Source organism: Columba livia, chromosome 16 (genome assembly GCF_036013475.1).
Source record: "Columba livia isolate bColLiv1 breed racing homer chromosome 16, bColLiv1.pat.W.v2, whole genome shotgun sequence".
Taxonomy (NCBI): Eukaryota; Metazoa; Chordata; class Aves; order Columbiformes; family Columbidae; genus Columba; species Columba livia.
This window is the reverse complement of record NC_088617.1, coordinates 5,685,305-5,704,598: the sequence shown is the minus strand read 5'-3', so window position 1 is coordinate 5,704,598 and position 19,294 is coordinate 5,685,305. Positions and strand designations below refer to the sequence as shown.

General features: G+C 46.6%; 1 protein-coding gene across 1 annotated transcript; it reads right to left on the bottom strand.

The window, feature by feature from the left end:
- RPRD1B (regulation of nuclear pre-mRNA domain containing 1B) lies at positions 1-19,238 on the bottom strand. Its single transcript, XM_065032089.1, has 7 exons — positions 18,831-19,238; positions 17,386-17,515; positions 16,320-16,453; positions 10,516-10,628; positions 9,845-9,971; positions 8,650-8,825; positions 1-2,408 (listed from the first exon to the last, which is right to left on the bottom strand). The coding sequence occupies exons 1-7, from the start codon at positions 18,979-18,981 to the stop codon at positions 2,259-2,261; spliced, it is 981 nt and encodes a 326-aa protein (XP_064888161.1). The 5' UTR covers positions 18,982-19,238; the 3' UTR covers positions 1-2,258.
- Between the last annotated feature and the right edge of the window lie 56 nt (positions 19,239-19,294).

Sequence of the window (19,294 nt, the reverse complement as noted above, 5' to 3'; positions counted from 1 at the left end):
TACTCAACAACACCCTCTTTATTCAAAAATAGATATCTATGAGACATTTCAGAATATACTGCTGGCACAAATGGCAGCCTATACGTCTAAATTAATTCCTGAATCAATTCATATACAGATTTGAGCTTTTGTTAAAAAAAAAGACACACCTTGGGGGAAATCTGTTCAACCTTGAGAGAACGTCACCCAGTTCGCCGGATGCCCTTTGCCCAAAAAGTAAAACAAATAAAATTAAAAACCACAAGACTTCAATTAAATTAAGCAAAATAAAACACACAGATATATTTGGAAAAAAAAAAAATCAAAACATTTCAATTAAAAAAGACATACAACTCTCTCACAGATCTGCCCAAAACAACAGCGTGAGATCCCAACACACTTGCCTACATAATTTTTTTATGACAGCTTTTTTGTCCTCTAACGGCTACACATTCCATCAATGGTCAGAACAACTATTGGTTTAACAGCTTCGGGTGACTCCACGAGCTGCGAAAGGACAGAAATGAGTCTTTTGGTTTAGGTTTTTGAGGCTTGGGGAGGGGAGTTTGTTTTTCATTTTTGGCAAAAGCAGAGAGAACGTCCAGTGCTTGCGTGAGGAACGTTTGGCCCCCACGAGGCTGCACAAGCAAGGCAGCTGGGAAGGAACAGCTCAGCCACGGACAGCGTCTGGGACGGGCCCCAGGGCCTGGCTGGGCAGCGAGGGTGCGAGTTCTGAGAACACGGACACGCCGCAGCGGCAGGAGAAAAGGACGGGAGCTTCTGAACAACTTAGTGACCAAAAAATGCTGTATTACGTGTTTTAACTGAGTGCTGAATAGGCTCTGGATACCCTGGACAATAAATTACTGAGCACACAGAACAAGCTTTGCGTTCCTGTAGGTCTCCTCTCGTGTCTGTGAGAACAGCAGCTTAAGACTATAGGGAGGCACAACCACAGCACGTCACTCAACCCATTGCAGCCTGTGTTACAAAACCGGCATTACCAGAGCAAGTGTTTCCACAAACCCAAAATGTTTTCTAGTGAGAGGTGCTAAATTTAAACAGAATTGTTATCCAAATTGGAATGCTTTTCAGTGATCAGAGTCCAGCTTGTTAACCTAACACACAAACCAAAATGTCACTGCGCCCATGGCAGCTAAACATCAGCTAGCGACATAATGCAGTTAAGAGTATTTAAATTGGACTTTTTTCCTGACTTTTCCCAATTATAAAAATCAATTCACAATAATCTGCGACACAAAATTAAGTACATCCTTCTAATATCTACATGCATGGACATGGTACATGTGCATACAGGATATGTGCATATATATGGGTCTATTTTCTATATAAATAAATATTTATACCACATTTAACTTCTGTTCATTGAATAACTTCACTAAAGCTACACAGAGAATTTATAGAATAGTATTTTCAGCATAACCATCTTCAGAGTGGATCAGACAGTGCCGGCCACCGGGATGTCACCAGCTGCAATACACCATTCCAGCTTCTGCAACCATCTGAGTTTGTATAAGGAAGAAGAAAAATGTGGTATAAATCTAAGGTAGCTAGAACAAAACTTCCTCTCATCCTCATTCAGGTAATATCCAGTTCTGCGTTGCTCAGCAGAGAAGCTCTCTCTAATTCACAAAGAAAAGCTGCTTATTTTTATTGCCTGTGGCGAGTTCCCGTTGCCGTACACACTGAACGGGAACTGTGTCCATGTCAGTCCCACAGCAGAACGAGGAACTGTAGACTCAAGGGCAGTATTTCTCTGTACCAGTGCTCGGTAAGTGCCGCGCGGCTCCGCTGCGCGTTGTCAGCCCTGGGAGCACAGCGGCCGCCCCTCTGCTCAGAGACGAGGGGCAGAAACCAAACTAAAACGGACAAGACTTATTCAGAAATAATACAATATGTTTATAGAGAAAAGATGTTATATGGTCAGCCTTTCTTGGAAAACTTTCCAGGTAAGTATGTACATGATTCTCGTGACTTCTGTGGGGGTAACAAGTGCTAAGAGCAAACAGCAACTAAAGAGTATGAAAAAAGATCTTCCTATCTGGACTGTCCCCACTCCCTTCTGAGCTCACAAAACTCACTTTTCTCCTCCCCTCAGCGTGAGGAAACGCACAAAGCGCGGGGGAGAACAGGAGCAGCCGAGAGGCCGAAAGCAGCATCTGCAAGTTCCTTCCTACTGCAGATCTCGGAAGAGTGGATTTCCAGCCAACACCAGTCGTCTTCCTTCTGCTGGCAGCGGAAACTGGGGACAGTCTGTCCTAGTCTGTGGAAAACAGGTCACCAGCCGACGGCAGCGGTGCCAGCCCTCCCGTGACGTTGGGCAGCAGCGACAGGTCCGGCAGGCTCTGGATGTGGGATTTCAGCTCCTTGCGCACCTGGGTCACCCGAGCGAGCTTCTGCTTGTACTCCTGAGGGAAACAAGATTAAGCACAGGTTAATTAATGGAGCTTGTAGTTAAGCCAGGACTATTTTGCAGGTGAGGACTCTGGGAGCAGGTGGCAAGATCCTGGTTCTCTGAGTAACTGCTACATGACTCAAATTCGCAGCCTGTCCCCAGGCTCTGGCACCCATGAAGCACTGATCCTGCCCCATGGCACTGTCACAGAACCCGTGTGAAATGCCCCCAAACCTGCAGGCCCCAGTGGTGGGTATGGCAGATCTTCCACAGCATTTCCACAATGCAGGCAACAACGAGCTGAAGAAAAACTGTACACGGCCTTCCATAGTCAGTTGTAATACTAACTTACTTTTCATTTCTTAATTACTTGGCAAAGAGAACAGTTTACCAGAGAACAGAAGTCTGTCTTTGAAGATCAAGTAAAACTAGCCACGCATCTAATCAAAGCATCTTTCTGAAGAGTTTACAACTTTAATGCCATCTTTCTAACCTTCTCAGTGATGGAAATTCTCTTCACTTTCTCCAAATATCAAAGCAGAGCAGTTTCCATTCTCTGTGCTTCATTATTTTGAATTAGAATAGCGAGAGCAGCAGCCGATTGCAACAGCTCAGAATAGCCCTGCGCCCGGAATGGCTGTATAAATATATTCTATAAATTTCATGCCAGTACCAAGTAAAAGTGTCCTTTAACAGCTTATTTCAAACTTAAATCCTTCTGTGAGGCTCAGTGAGTTAACACACCGCCATAACCAAACACCCCTGTTAATGCACGTGGGATATGTGCTGAAATAGTCAAGCTCAGACAAAACTCCAGCAGCGTCAGAAACACCAGCGTGCTGTTCACGGGGCTGGAGGAGCAGCCGAGGAGGAAAGCTGTGAAGCGCTGCACCGCGTGTACTTCTGCAAGAGACGGCAGAGCCAGCGCTGGGGAAACAGAGACACACGAACGGAGCATCTGCTGCTGGCAGTCGGGGAGAGGGACCTGTGGGGCAGGGACACGGCAAAGATACCTACTGTGTTATTGTATTCCAAACGCTTATGGACAGAAGGGGGAAGAGGCTGCATTCAGAGGGCTTGTTTTACCCCTAAAAGACTGTCTTAAAAAACCAAAATCATCACTCAGGATGTTGGCAGGGAGTGACGGATACCAAGCCAAGAAAGAAGGGGCAGCACTTTCTCAAGAATGCCAAACACTGTCAAGAGTGAACATCAGCAGTTTTCTTTTTCTGTAGTAATTCTTACTAAAGATAGGAAAGAAACCAAGAAGAGCAAGGCAGCTGGCAAGTCCTCCCAGTCTGATAAATGGGGTAAAAGGTGCAAATACCAAGCATAGGCCAAAAAATCTCAAATAACGCTTGAATTTCCAAGACCCATGCACAAGAACCGTGTAAAGCCAGGTACAATGTAATGTCTGTTCCCTGGGAAGATTGATGTTCTGCGCTCATAGGGCAGAACTGGCAGGAGGACCAGCACACGCTGCTTCGAGGGACGCTCAGGAGCAGGACACGATGGGTTTTTTTAGCCGACGACAATTTGTATAAACATTAAAATTGTCTTAGATCCAAACAATATTTCTTCTTCAGAACTGTGTGGGGGAGCGAGAATTTTTGCCATGCCTTGGTGACCCAGCTCCGAGCACACATGCTGAAGAACGAAGCAGCACTGGGAGGCGTACAGACCACACTTGTGCTCCGGCAAACACGAGGACTTGGGAGCAATTCATCCACACAACAGCACCAGCCTGTCCCCAGAATCACAATTAACAGCTTAAAATGGTTAGAAAAATATCGTTCTTAATGTTTTCAGGGATACTCTGCACTGAGAACTATCTGCAGTACTGAGCTATCAGAAACACCTCAATGCAAACAGAGACTTGGGTACACAGGACAGAAAAAAGATCAAGTCACCTTGAGAACTATCTCCATTCAATTCTAACAATTCTACCTTACTAGTAGGTTAATGCAGGGATTAACTAGTCCACACCAAAGTCTGTTAAAGCAGTAAGGCCTAAATTGTACTTATTGATAAAAAAAGATGCTCACAAGGAAAAGGCAACAACAGCCCCAAAACCATTAAGAAATCTGGCTCAGAAAAAGGTCGCTAAATTCAGGAATGGAAATGACGTTCTAAGGGAGTAACTCGGGAACCCAAGATTTCCTAGGAGAGATGAATACGTGCTGTGCAGATCGGATCCGCAGCACAGACCCTGCTGCAGAACTTTCTGTCTGCTCCGGTGCCCAGCGTGGTGCTGACAGGTCGGAGCAGAAACTGCACCGTGCAGGTTTTGCATAACGTCTCTCCATCCTACAAAACTGAAAAAATATGAAGTGCACTTAAAAGAAGCCACTGTTTTCTGAGGTCTTAGTTTGTACTCCATGTGTCTAGCTAATTGCCTTGCTGCAGAGGCGGCTTTCATTAAGATTAATAGTATATGGATGCTATTTGCTTTTTTTAGTCCAAATAATGAGATCTTTGCTGTAAGCAGGAGTTTCAGGATGATACAGAAAAAACTGGCACCGTGCCACGCAGATTCTTTTCCTAATCAACATTCCCTTTCAGTATGCGGGATTCAACACCAACAGCGGCCAAGTCAATCAGATCCTTAGTCCTTGAAAGAAACGCAAAATCAGAATTAAACACTACTGAAGAATCTGACAGAAGGGCTGCATTCCAAAGCAGCCTGGCTTGAACATTATAAACCCGGCTGCGATCGATGTGACAGGAAATTCAGCCCGAGGGCCGCTGCCCCGCATGGTTCACCTTGGCGAGTCACCGCACAGGCTTCATCTCATTTCAGCTTTGAATCTGCACTGGATGCTTCCACCCCTGTTCAGGGTCAAGCAGGAACACGCTGTAAGTCATCACAGCAATTGCAGCTGCTGGAAAACATCTAGTTCAGCATTAATGAGAATTCAGAACGTGAGGAGGAAGAGCAGCCAGTCTCAGTTTTGATACGCTGCAGCTTCAGCCAGACGTACGAGAGCAAAAGTCCACAGAAGTCGGGGGAAAACACACCAGCAGCTCGACAGGAATTTGGAAAGAGTCCGTAGTGAAGCAACAGGTTTGACAGTCATATGTTTGTATGGCTGTGTAAAGTCTTCTTACAACATTAAATACACAACACTAATATAGCAGGTTGCTTAGGTATCCCTCAGCTTTGCTGCTTGCCTCCTAGCCAAAGTACTCTGAAACATTAAAACATGTTAGAATAAAGTGTCACAATTACAACGTATTTCTAAGAAATGACCAATATGAAGGGTGTCAGGAGAAAATACTCAAAAAGAAAAGCTTTCTAAAGCCAGGACAGTCACGTTCCTGCTCAGCGAGTACACGAGCAGCACATGGAAGCGCTTGACTTGTTCAGATGTTCAACACCAGCATCCACCATTCCTTTCAGTAAGTTAATCTAGGGAATATTGACCCTTAAGAATACATATCTTGCTATGGGCTTTGTAGCATCGGCTTTGGTCCACCCCTCAGGAAAGTAATGCTAGTTAATACACTTTTGATTTGTTCAAGTGCTGCCCTCCGAGCAGCGTCTGTCTGTCCGTATGTCATGACCCCGGGGCTCTGTGCAGCCTCCTCCGTCCCCACCAGCACTTGAGCACCACAGAGTCTCAGCCCAATCACACCAGTCGGGATCGATGTCGAACTGTAACTCATTGCCCAAAACCACCCTTCCCAGCACCCTGTCCCTCAACTAAACAGCTTTTCTGCAGCTGATGACAAGAGCTGTGTCCCAGGGTTTTCACATAGCCCACCAGACATAAATACACTGAGTTTATGTGTATGTCTTGAGAATTTGCCATGTTTCACAAGGGACAGTATTAACAGGATTAGTAAACAACTGCAGCGCTCTAGACCACAAAAGCTGCTTTTCAAAAGATGTAGATGAGCTACTTTCAGTACTATCATAGTGACAGACTTTGCTTTGTGAGTAAATAAAGCACACAAAATATCCAGAGCGATTTCCAAATCAGACACTTCCATGTCTTACAATAAAGGCCTGAGACGTGTTCCCACCAGAAACCCCTTCCCAACTGGCAACCCGGGCAAGATGAGCACAGTGAAGTGAACAATCCACCTCCACCTGAAACGCCATCTCAACCAAGTCAGGAAACTGACTGAACGAGAGAAAAACTCACAGTCGGTAGTACCCAAGATGCTGGAAAAGATAACTGGAGAGAGCAAATCACACAATGAGAAGATCTGTAAAATTAGATTGGTTCAAGTTGTTTTCTTATTTCAGTCTTTGCTTGGAGTAAATGTTTTGGGTTTTAATACATTCTTAATTGCTACAAGAATTTCAGAGCCTCCTATTAAAATGCTTATTAGCACTACAAAGGAAAATCCAGGCTTATCACTAACGTTGCTGTGAGAACATCAAAGACTCAAAGAAAACTGATGAGCAGATATGCCCTCCATATCTGTAACCGTCCTCCACTATTTATTAACTCCCACAACTCGAGAACAATGCAATGCTTTAATCAGGAAACATCCCCCAGCTAAGATGTGAGATTCGACACCAATATGAATTGTGCCTTCATGTTCACTGAGTTCTGGAGTGGCATTGCCTGCCACGCATTCCAGACTTCACAGCACTAAGGCCACCTTGTTTGTCAAAACGGCAAAGACGCCAACCTAAACAGGTATTTCATAAGATCATTCTTTAGCTTCCAACATATTTAAGAATGTGTGTGTGTACATTCAACAGTGGGCAAGAACCCGTCCTGTTGCTATCAGCAGGATTATTCTTATTAACAAAAGAACTCAGACAGCGAATTGCCTGATTTTCAGGATTACATTCATTGTGAATTTCTTAATTTCACTGTCTCAAACTGACTCAAATTAATGGACTGTTCCGGGCTTTTTAAAACAATGATGTGCAGCATCTTGCTACCTATTTCTTTCCTTTTTCTAAAAAAGTAAAGAGCATTGTTTCTATCATTTATATCTTTATATATACACACACACATCTGTGTTTCTACTAGACAGGTATCCTTTCAGCAAGGAAAAAAAAAAAAGAACAATGTGAAACTCCCACTAGCATTCAGCAAATAAATCAGGTGCCAAACAGGATTTGGTTTTATGGCATCTGTCATATCCACACCTGAAAGTGCCTTTTAATGACTCAGTCATAAGGCAGACGCTATGCTTGAAGAAATTCAAGCTAAACAAGCTAACAGAATTATTAACTATCCACTCTAATTCTAAGTGCAGCATCAGCACTTGTTTGGCTGATTTGGGAAAAACCTTGCTGTGGAAAAGCAACATGTTCACAGCCACAAGACACGGATAAACTCTGGTATAAACACCTATGACAACGGAAACATCCCAAATTTCCCCCAGAACAACGTTGCCTAGCTGTCAGAGGACGAGTTTGTCACGACAGTGAGCAGAGGCTGCACGTGCTCCAGCAGAGTCTCCTTGCAGCAGGTTTTGTCCTCTGCAGCAGCTGCTCACAGCACCAGCAGCCCGCGGCCGGGGAAGCACTTCACGTGCCGCCCGGGGCTGCCGAACAGATGGCAGAGTGACACACAGCCACGGTCGGTAATTAAACCTCCCCACTGCTCCCAGGACGTGGCGCTCAAAGAACCTCCTCCAAGAGAGCTCGTTTGAGATGGATGGCGGGTGCCGCGACCCCTGGGATGTGCGGCTGGTGCTCAGGCCCTGTTGGTGCGTCTGCCGGCGTTCTGCCTGTGTTCGAGGAGCTATGGCAGGACACACAAGTCACCAGCCTTTCCCATCAGCCCAGTTCACACCTCATCCCTGAAGCTGTTGGGAAGCGGCTGCTGAAGGATGGATGCCAGAAGATCTTGTTTAAACAGCAGCTCCTTAGCAAGAAGAGGCTGGGAAGGCAGATGAGAGGCACCCAACCATAAGGAAAAGAATAACAAAAAAAACAACAACTAAAAAAGCACCAGCTAATTGTGGCAAAAGGACACTGAATTTTTGGAAATGCAATTTAATTTAAAAAATAGAGTAAATCTGCAGAAACTTCGTTGGGTGAACCTATTTTTCTTTAAAAAGTATCGAGCTCTGGGCTTTCCACGTCCACATGCATTAAAACATACCAGACTGAACACCAGAACAGGTTTGTCTTCTCCAGACTTTTTACACCTCATGCGTACTCCTGTTTTACTCCAAATGTAATGCTCACATCTACAATCATTTCCCCTGAGAGAAACACAGACGAGGGGCCGAGCAGGAGTGTGTGGTGAGGCAGTCAGCTCCCTGCCACCAATACTCACCTCCAGCTTCTTCTCCTTCTCGCTCAGCACGTCCTTCTGGTTCTGGGTGTACTCGATGAGCATGCGTGCCAGCTGCCGCCGGTCCTCCAGCTCGGCCGCCAGCCGCCCGTTGTACTCGGCCAGCAGCAGACACGCCTCGTCCACCGTCTTCGAGAGTCGCTCGGCTGCCTCTTTGTCTGCGTGCACAAGGGTCGGGTAACGCAGAGGACAAAGTTTAGAACTTTCCTCTCTGACAGAGGGGCTGCAATTTACCAGCCACACACACAATAACATCTCACTCATAAACATGCTCCTGGCTTGACAGGAAAATGGGAGTTCTCGCAGCAGGGGATACAAAGGAAACAGGACTACAGCCCAAGAATGGTGGCTTTGAGATGCTGACGTGACTGATGGCCTTTACTCCTTGCAGAAATGTCGGTCAATGGTGGGGGAATAAATCTATGAAGTTAGCCTCTATAAACTGGCTAATCAAAAGTTTAACTGAATTCTGGAAGTGCAGTCTAAACAAATCAGGTGGTTTCCACATTTAAACATGGTTTGCACTTTTTAATTGATCTTTTCTTTGAACAACTCCTAATGTGTATGAGCAAAGATAGGAATTGAACACTAGTCTTCACAGTCGGACACTGTAAGATTATATTATAAAGGACTGAGTAAGTGACAGCTCATAATGAATTCTACACTAAAACTGCTTGAAGGAATGAGAGTCAAATCGGTTCAACCTTCAAATGCTTCTATTAAGATTACTTTTCAAATACAATTGTAAAAGCCCATTTAAACAAGGACTGACAGACTAATGCGGGTAGCAAGTTTCCTTTTCCATAGCAACCAAGGACTATGTGTGTACTCAGCACAGTCTGATAAAACTCACAAATATCTGACAGTCAAGGTGTTCAAAATCAAACACATACATTTGAGAACTCTGGCTCTATGTCCTTTACATTCTTGCAAAACGCTGTTGATGCTCTTCAAGTACAAAAGCCTTGGTCCAAGCCAAAAAAATGGAAGCAGCTATGAATTTCCATCTTCAACCTTACTTCTCAGCATTGCTGCCTATTCATTACCCAAGAGCTACACAACAAGGACATAAAAGCAGGAACTCACTCCACTGTACCTTCTGATTATTTAAAGAAAACCACCTTTGATTTCTAAGTTATTCCTCAGACCCATGTTTATTCATCTTCTAGTTCCATACCTGTAATTTTCTCCAGTAATGAAACATCTTGAACTTCCTGAGGCAAGGAGGCAATTTTTTGCCGCACTGTTGCATCTCCTGATGCTGCATTTTCCAGGTCTTGCAGGGCTTTGATCAAATCCTCGGTCTACAAGACAAGTAAGCAAACATTAAAACCAGGTAACTTTTAAGCCATTTCCTGTGGCTGTGGTCACTGCATCTGAGGTTTAACACACTCATTTTGTAGCCTTGAATGCTCAGAATGATCCTCTATTTAATTCCTACTAAAATAAAGTCTTCAGAACTGGTTTTCCTAACCAGCTCCATACACATCTATCAAAGGTTGGGCTTTTTAACAGCTCATGGAGAAGAGAGATTCTACAAAAAAAATATTTAACTGTGTTACAACTTTGGGTTTGAGAGATTATACACTGTTCTTTGCAAGAATTTAGAATATGGTCTGCTCTTCCAGCAGCCCTTCGAGATTCTCTACTGGTAGTGCCACTCAGACTCGGTTTAGACTACATGCAATCACCCAGGAGTGGCAGAGCGTTCCAATACAAAAAAGGAACCAGTTCTATTTCACACGGATTTCTCAAACCCCACATGAATGTCCCCATGAAAGCACTTGTGGGCAGCTCCACCTCGTGGCTGCACCCGCGGGAGGTGCCTCAGCCCCGCTCCCCACGTACCAGCAGCGGCCCAGCGCTGGGGTCCTGGGGCGAGTAGCTCCCGGGATAGTCGTCATCTTCCTCCTCTTGGATCTGCTGAAAAGTTCGCTTCAACGACTTCTTCTCCTCTGCAACTGAAGACACACATAAGTAACTCATCTGGGTGCCAGATCTGCCCAACCTGACTATCTCTACTTAAAAAAAACCAGCACCAGATGCTCTAACGATGAAGCTCTCTAAAGAGAAGGGTGACCACAGCTGGACTCTCACGTTGGCACCATATTCCAACACTCAAAGGCAAAACAGCAATAAAAGGCTGATTTTGCCCACACATGCATCCTGTACGTGCAAGTACTAGGATACAGTCTCTGTATCAGCCATGTGCACTGTACACATACTTCTGCCTCCTACACTGAAGGTCGAAAGGCAAGTAAACATCCTATCTGCCGATAAATGGTGGGTCTCCAAGCCCGCTCTGATTCTCTGGTTCATACCATGTACGCAGCTCAAGATTTCTACCAGTAGAAACGATGCATCGACACCAAGATACACATGGACAGAAGAATTCCTTATTATCGTTTTGCACCAAATATATGCTCACTGTGGTCCCACCATGAACTGAATGACCACTGATTATTCAACCTTCCACTTGTCTGTCAGAGTAGAAGGACAGCTCTGTGAAACAAAAACCCAGCAATGACAGCAACGGGCAGAGCATGAACCGACCTCCAAGCAGGTAACCCAGAGCATTCAGAAATAATGATTTCATACAGCAAGGCAGTGTCGGTTAAATGAACCCCAGCGTAGCATACCTGAGCTTGAAAGGGGAGAGAGAGTTTATTGAATGAGTCTGAAATCCCAGTGCAGCCTTTGCTCCAGTAACAGAGCCTTAAGAAGAAGACACATCATTCTTCAGACTTGCCACCAGAATTCATAAGGGCCAGGGTGATTTGTAAGAAAGCTCTGGACGGTCTTGTGAACATCCCTTCAATGGAATCAAAGTCTTGCCAAGATAATCATGGAGTTCAAGGAAAACATTTGATTCACAAGAAAACCCAAGGACACTTGATTTTAAATGAGATCAGTCTGCCCAGCTCTAATGAGGAAAGAAAAAGTAGACTCTGCCCCTAAATCCAGAACTTTCCCTGCTTGTCAGGTGGGACATATGTCTGAAAAGCTTTATTTCCAGAGAGACAAAGTCAGAGGCGCTGTACATGCTGCTGTGAGAAAAAGCTGAACAACCCTCGTGAGGCCAACACAAACACATCTCTGTTAGACAACAGATTTACTCAATGCAAGGCAAAGAAGCACAGAAAACAGTTACCCTCAACCAAATTACTTTTGATGCATCCTAGAGCAAAGCTACCTAGGCTAGAAAAAGGTACAGACTAACTATTGTATGTATACCATACGTGTAATAACGCTTGATAATCTGACTGAAAAGATACCAGATCAACACAAAAACCACCTGCTGTCCAGTGAGCTCTGCAAAAGGGACCAGCCGAGCTCAAGGGTGATGTGCAGGTGACAAAACGACCAAAGAGAGCAGTTAAAGTTGTGCAGCCCAGGACAACCTGTCATCAATATTTATCACTTGTGTGCACTTACCATAAAGTAATTAACCAAAGGCTAAACACAAGATAATCAATAAAAGAATGCATGTAGTGTGCACAGAAATGAAAATAAAAATGAGAATTGGGATTCAAATTGCTGAAGAGCTATTCCTGCTGTGTTGCCAACCATTCTAGCACAAGACAGTATTGTGCCTGCTTACCACTCTAACGGTAAGGATTCAGAATTGAATTTCCCATCTGAACAAGACCAAGGGAGTTGGATTGGAAAGACTCTACTGAAATAGCATTTTGGGCATGAATAGCATGACATAACAGTGGACTGTTGCACTTCTTTCCTTGGCATCAGCAAACAGCAGCAGTGGAAGACCTCACTGAAGAGTCCTAGAAACACCATCTCCACTACAGCAAGATAGAAAAAAAAAACCCCACGCTTATTATTTTCAAAGTCCAGAGCGTACAGCAGTAGAGGACCCCTGAGAGAGGCAGGAACCCAGGCATCAATTACAACACACCCTGCGCAGGCAGCTTTCAAAATCTGCTAGCCAAAAGTAATTGGACCACTGCAGTCTGCCCTTCTGAAAAAGCCCATCAAATCCCAGAAGGGAAGAGGAAAGCTAGCATTAAGAGCACCAGGAACTGATCCGAACCCAGCGGTGGTGTGTAATGCATCTTCTGAAACAATCGGGGTATCCTTGGAGAACATGGGCAGTTTCCGGCAGGAAAATCACAAGGCCATTCCTGACACAGCCATAAAGAAGCCTGAGAAGCCACTCCTGGAGATGCAGTCAGCCCTCCTGCTCCTCGGGCTCTTCTCCACAGCTCAGAAACCAAACTGCTCCCCGCAAACCTTCAAAGAGCAAAGCACCTTGCTTCTCCAAAGCAACCAACTGCCATCATAACAGCTTTGCAGTGAAACTCCACGTGTTGTTATCTCGCTGTTGCAGCGTCCAGCGAGACTTGTAAAGGTGTTTCTCCACCAGCCTTTCCGTCTTCAAACCCTCTCTGGTGCCTGAGAAAGCTCACAGCGTCACAGACCACGGTCACGAAGCCCAAGGTTTCCTCCGGCTGGGAGACTTTCCCACCCAGGGGTTCACCTGTTCTCATCTCCTCAGGACGTGTTTTACAGGTAAACAGGCTGCTCTGATTTGATTCCAGGCTCATGTGCACAGAAAAGAGAAACGAGCTGTGGAATCCATATGCACACATACAAAAGGATAACTAGAGTGCAGGAACTTGGCTCTGTTAAAAACAGTGGCTTTATGTGTGTTTTTTTTTAATCTCAAGGCAACACAAAATTATTATCTGCTCTCATGAGGCCTTGGTTACATTCATCTCCTCGCTCATGAAGCAGCCACACCACACGGTAGGGAACTCCCCGTGTAGATAACGCCTTTCACTGGAGGGAACTGCGCAAAGGGCTCCAATAAGAAAAAAGTCCTTATTTCACATGAGGATTTATCAGCCCCAGCACAGCTACATCACCCACCTTTCCTGACAGTTAAGCACACAGTTATAGGACAAGTTGCATGAGCAGAAACTTCTGCCTGCAGGGAAACCTGCAAGAAAACCCCATTTCACAGCTCTTGCAGTTCTAGAATAATGGCTAAACCTGTAAAACAGGGGATTTGACTTGTGAAGTTCTATAGGTAACCATTATTTGAAAGACAAACAAGCTGAATTTAAACCATATCTTGGGCTGAAAAGAAGAATACTCATTATTACATTATACCCTTAGGGAGCTTCAAAATGTTAATGGCACAACCTTGTATCAATCTAAAGACACTGGTAGTTATTTCCCAGCTGTGTCTACCTTGGGCACAGACCAACCCAGGACGTCAGAACGATTCTGGAGGAGCAGTGTACTACCGTTTTCCCCTTTTATGATAAATGTTAGATTTGTAAAACCCAACACATTATTATCCATCTCGCTTACGTTCATCTGTTTGAAAATAGAACAGAGTGACTACAACAAAGCCTTCTGTAACATACATAGTCACCCACCAGAAACTGGACAAACACCGATTTATCTCAGAAATCCAAGAAAATCCCACATGAAACTAGTTCTTACAATTAAGCAGCTAATTTGAAAACAAGCCAGACAAAACAAGGAGAAACTCAGGAGAACTCTGCTGAGTTTTTCCAATTTCTTTTTCTCTTAGTTTAAAAATCTCCATTTCTTTTTTTACAATGAATTGACAAGGCAGCAATATTCACACTCATGAAAAGGCCTGAACTGTTGCCTCAAATACAGGACACTACGTTAATATTTCCAGTTACCCAGACAAATCAATAGTTCTGGACAAGTGAAGATGTGCACACAGGAGTTCTTAAAACAGTGTTATTTCTTGGTTCTCCTTCCCACAGAGACAAGTCTGTTACACTTGGGAAGGGTCTGATTTTGCATAAATATGTGAAAATGGGGAAGGTAACAGTAGCAGGGCTGAGGACACCACCGGCCCCAGGAGGACACATGGAGCCAGGGTCCTGCTGCTTCCCCAGGAACCGCCTGTGCCTGGCCACACAGTATCACTTGGTTCACATTAGAAATCAAACACTGGTGAAACACTTCTCTAGGTGCCATGCCTTAAACCAACAGTTTCAACCCCTCAGTTACTCGGTCTAACAGGAGTTCAGGTAAGTAAATTCTGTCCCTTACACCAAGCAGTGCCCTATGTGTTGTGCCCAAGCAGAACCACCCAGTGTGAGGTTTGGCACAGAGGCTGTACCCCCACCCTGCCCGCTGCCCGTGGGCACAGAACCCCGGGCAGGGCCGGTGCCTCCAGTGTTGGGGGAAAGGGCCAAACCCCCTGGCCGCCCCACTCCGGATAGGGCAGGCTGGGAAGCCGCTGCTGCAGCCCCAGCCGGGACTCGGGCCTGAAGCAGCACCCTGAAAACACAAACCTACAGCCCCAGATGGATGTCTGTACGTGCACGTCTTGTATTAATGCTCATGTCTTTGTATTCATTCTGTATTAATAACCAACTCCAGTAGATGTATCTTGCTCATCTTCACCACCTAAGACCAGCATTAGAGCACTTTGCTAACAGCCAAGCCAACTTGCTCACAAATTATTGCAGCCCTATGAGGAACAGAGCAAAACCCACTTGAAGCAGCAACGTGACTGCAGGTGATTTGAAGACACAGACAGTTCCCTCAGCTGCAAAGTGGACAAATATTCCCCTGACAGAACACTGGCCATTAACAACCCTCAGCTGTCACAGGTCATGCGTCCTGCTGCTGCCCTTGTCAGTACAGCACTACTGGTTAAACGTTTTCTGATGCTGCAGAAGAGGCGGCAGTGTCTGCCAAAGCAGCACAAAAGCAGTAAACGCAAGAAGCTTATGCTCAGTTACTCACATCTGTCTCATGCAATAATAAGGATATAACCATTATATTCCAATGATGTTAAATGATGCAAAGTTTTTGTTTTCCCAAAATATCATCAGTTATCATTAAAAAAAAAAAAAGAGACTAGACAAACTTCTGGACATATATTCCAGACTTAAATTCTTAAAATGTCCTTGTTGAATTGTAACAAAATATACCAACTATGCAAAACAAAATAAGAGAATAAAAGTACTAACAGTATTGAATAAACCATTATAAGAGCCCAGCTGGTCATGCTCAGAGATGTAGAGTGAGACAATTCAACTCTTAAGGTGGATGCAACAGTCTCCTGCACCCTGCTGAGCTGTGCTCACCCCGGAGGCAGCCCTGCAGCGCTCTGTCCGCACGAGGCGTTCCCCGTGCCCACTGAGCTGTCCCCAGCCCTGCAGCGCTCTGCCCGCAGGAGGTGTTCCCTGTGCCCACTGAGCTGTCCCCAGCCCTGCAGCGCTCTGTCCGCACGAGGTGTTCCCCGTGCCCACTGAGCTGTCCCCAGCCCTGCAGCGCTCTGCCCGCAGGAGGCGTTCCCTGTGCCCACTGAGCTGTCCCCAGCCCTGCAGCGCTCTGTCCACAGGAGGCGTTCCCCGTGCCCACTGAGCTGTCCCCAGCCCTGCAGCGCTCTGCCCGCGAGCAGAGACAGAACCACGTGCAGCGCAGCGTCCTGCCGCCGCCCCACAGCAACACACCTGCAAACCTGAACTGCCAGTTTAACCAAAACCAGGCTTCTCCCAAGACAATCCCAAAGAATCTCCTGCCCAGCGCTGGCAACAACTCAGCTCCAGGAGCCCTGAGCTCCCCTCCTCGCAGCGGAACATGTACCAGTTTAAAACCAGAGTGAGGCAGACAAGAGCGACACAGGCACTTACCTTTAGTTTGGGGGCTGTTGGAGTCCTCCATAGAGAGTTTCAGCTGCTGGATGAACTCACTGCCGTACACACTTCGCTCTTGCCAGATGTTAAGCAATCGTTCCAAAGGCTTTTTGCAGCCCTCATCTGCTTCTCTGTTCACAGATTAGAAAACAATTATAATTCAGCTGAAAAACATCCCTTATGTTTTAAGAGAGCATCTGCCAAACTAGCAGCTGTGTCTGTTGCCATACTTGCACATTTGGAGAGAATCTTTCTCATATTGTCTGGGACAAACTTGCAAAACACATTTGTGGTCAATTTTCTCCTTTAATTGGGGCCAAAGATTGCCTGGAAGTGCCCTGCATTCCCACCCCGGAGTAAAAGCAGGAAAAGTTTTGAAGGAAGAAACTTGCTATTGTTCAGAATTTGCAAGAAGAATTATTAAACACCCCCAAGCTGACACATTTACAACTCAGAGTATTAACTTTAAACAGTTGTTTCAGTCAATAACATCCCAATTAAAAAGCATGTTGTTTGGATCATTAGGCACTTAACTGCACTCACACAGTGCTGGAAGCTCCACAGCCACCCAGAGCTGCACCCCCAAATACACAGCAACAACTTCCTTAATTGTGATAACAGGAATTATTATGCTAATTCGAGAAAATGCTAACTAAACTACAGTCCATTTTGGATAGGATGGCAGCTGTGGGTCTTCTTCCCTTTCAGGTATAAAACTCATTCTTCCCCCAGCAAGGAGACTATCGATCAAATAACTGTTCCACCAAGCAAGGCAAAAAGAATCTGTGCTCGAACCAGGAGACTCACGATAACCCAGTGACCCAAACATCAGCTGTTTTAGAGGCAATGGGGAAGGGCCATCCGTTATGCGGCAACTATTCAATTTCTCCACCCTGAACAGACCCGTAAGACCTTTCGGTAACAATTAAAATAAAGCACATAGGCATTGTGTATGAGCATCCCTGAGATCTGGTAAAAAAGCACAACCGGATTCAACTTTGTACAACAAGAACACCAATCTCTAGAGAGAAAAGCCGAAGAAATGCCTAACACAGCAACATACCTGGCGACATGAGAAAAAGCGTCCACGAGAACTGACTCAAATTCCCTGGTAAATTCAGGACCTTTCCTCTTGCTGTTCTGGATGACATCGTTTGCTAAATACAGGAAAGTAAGTTTCCTACTTGATTTTGCTGGGAAACGGAAAAAAAAAGGAAGAAAAAAAAGAGTTCGTGTTTATTTCTCACTTCTTCCACCTGGAATTGTTGAAATGGTTTTCAAAGTTGCTTATAGCTTTTTAGCCTAAAAACAAAGTTCCACGCTACCAAAGCAAATGAGAGACCTTTAAGTCAAGTAGTTCTTCATCTCCTTACTTCTCCTGGGTTTTTTTCTAACTGATCTATAAAACAAACATGAGCTTAGTACTTTTTGCACACAGGGCCGCATCAACCCCGAGGAGAGCTGCGTAATGAATAAACATTAAGCACTTTATTAAAGCGAGCTGTTCTAACCTACCAGCAAATTAATGTGCCAACAGACTTATTTTTCATTAGCTACAGGAAAAAAAAAAACCAAACTGGGTATGGAACGACTTAACTCAGAACGGAGTGAAACTGCAGGAGAAATCTATGGTGGAGACTCCGATACTTTTCCAGGCAGCGCTGTGCCGAAGCAATGTTAAATTTCTTCCCTACACCAGCAGTTTTCCCCATCCCGCACCTCCAGTTTCCATTTTCCCACGGGCAGAACCGGGGGCACACGCAGTTCTCCGCAGCACAATGGACACGCGCGGGGCCGAAAACCAAAGCAGGGATTCCCACAGCGGGGCAAAGCCCCAGCTTTCCCAAATTCCCGCTTCATGTGCTCCAGGGACTGTGTGAAAGGTGCGGCTGGGACCCGCGGCCCCGGCCGGGGGTGACGGTGGCTGCACCCGCAGCCGCGCGGGGACACCGCACCAGCACTGACCCCGCTGCTCTGGGCACCGTGTGGGACGCCACCAGCGCTTAGGAAGGTAAACTTTGGTTAAGTTGATTTGCAAGGATAAGAACTACAAAATATTTCTGGATGATACCACCAAAGCGTTTCTATAGGTCTCTACAGTCACGATCACCTGGCTGAATTGCTAACTTCTCAGCGCAGTTCCATAACGGACAAGAGGCCTGAATCCCAAATTTAATAGCAAGATCCCGGCGCTGAGCACGCCCCGGTTCCCCGGGCGCACCGGGAGCGCGGCGGGCACAGCTCCGCTCCCGGCCCGGCCCCCTCGGCCGACACTGCCCGCCCCAGCACACGCATCCCGCCGCTGCGCGCGGTAACCCCGTACAGCTCGGTGAACGACCACACCAGAGCGGCGGCCGCGGCCCGGCTGCCCCGCCGCTCCCGGGTTACCGAGCCCTCGGCCCTGAGGAACCGGCCCGAGAACGGCAGGCTGGAGCGGGTCCCCGCGCCGGGATGCGGCCCGAGCCCGGGGAGCGGAGCGGCGGCGGCCGAGCCCTCCGGCCCGCCTACCTTTGCGGAGCTCCCGGTGCCAGACGGAGACGATGGGCCCTGCGTGTTTGCGGTGGTGGATGAGCCACAGCGACAGGGTCTGCACGCTCTGCTGCGAGTTGCTCAGCTCCGACAGCTTCTTCTCCAGCGCCGACTCGGAGAAGGAGGACATGGCGGCGGGCCGGCCCGCGCCGGGCCTGCTCCGCCCGCGGGGAGGGCGCGACGCCGCCTCACCGACAGCCGGCCGCCGCCACAAGATGGCCGCCCGACCCCTGACCCCGCGGCGGCGGGTCGGAGGGCGGCATCGTACGGGTCGCCGGAGGGAGAGCGGAAACCGCCACGCTCGGCGCTAGAACGCGGCGGGGGAAGCAAAGCGCACGCGCGGCTCCCCCGCCGATGCGCGCGATGAGGCGCATGCGAATTGCGCGCACCCGGGACTTTTCTCACAGCACACCCCGCGCTGCGTTCGCATGGGTGCGCTTTGT

Bases quoted from the DNA above. Each gene is read 5' to 3' on its own strand.
- RPRD1B (XM_065032089.1), bottom strand. From the start codon at position 18,981: ATGTCCTCCTTCTCCGAGTCGGCGCTGGAGAAGAAGCTGTCGGAGCTG. The intron at 17,516-18,830 runs GTAGGCGGGCCG...TCCGTTTCCCAG, and splicing joins GCACCGGGAGCTCCGCAAAG to CAAAATCAAGTAGGAAACTT. The intron at 10,629-16,319 runs GTAAGTGCCTGT...GTGTGTCTTCAG, and splicing joins CAACAGCCCCCAAACTAAAG to TTGCAGAGGAGAAGAAGTCG.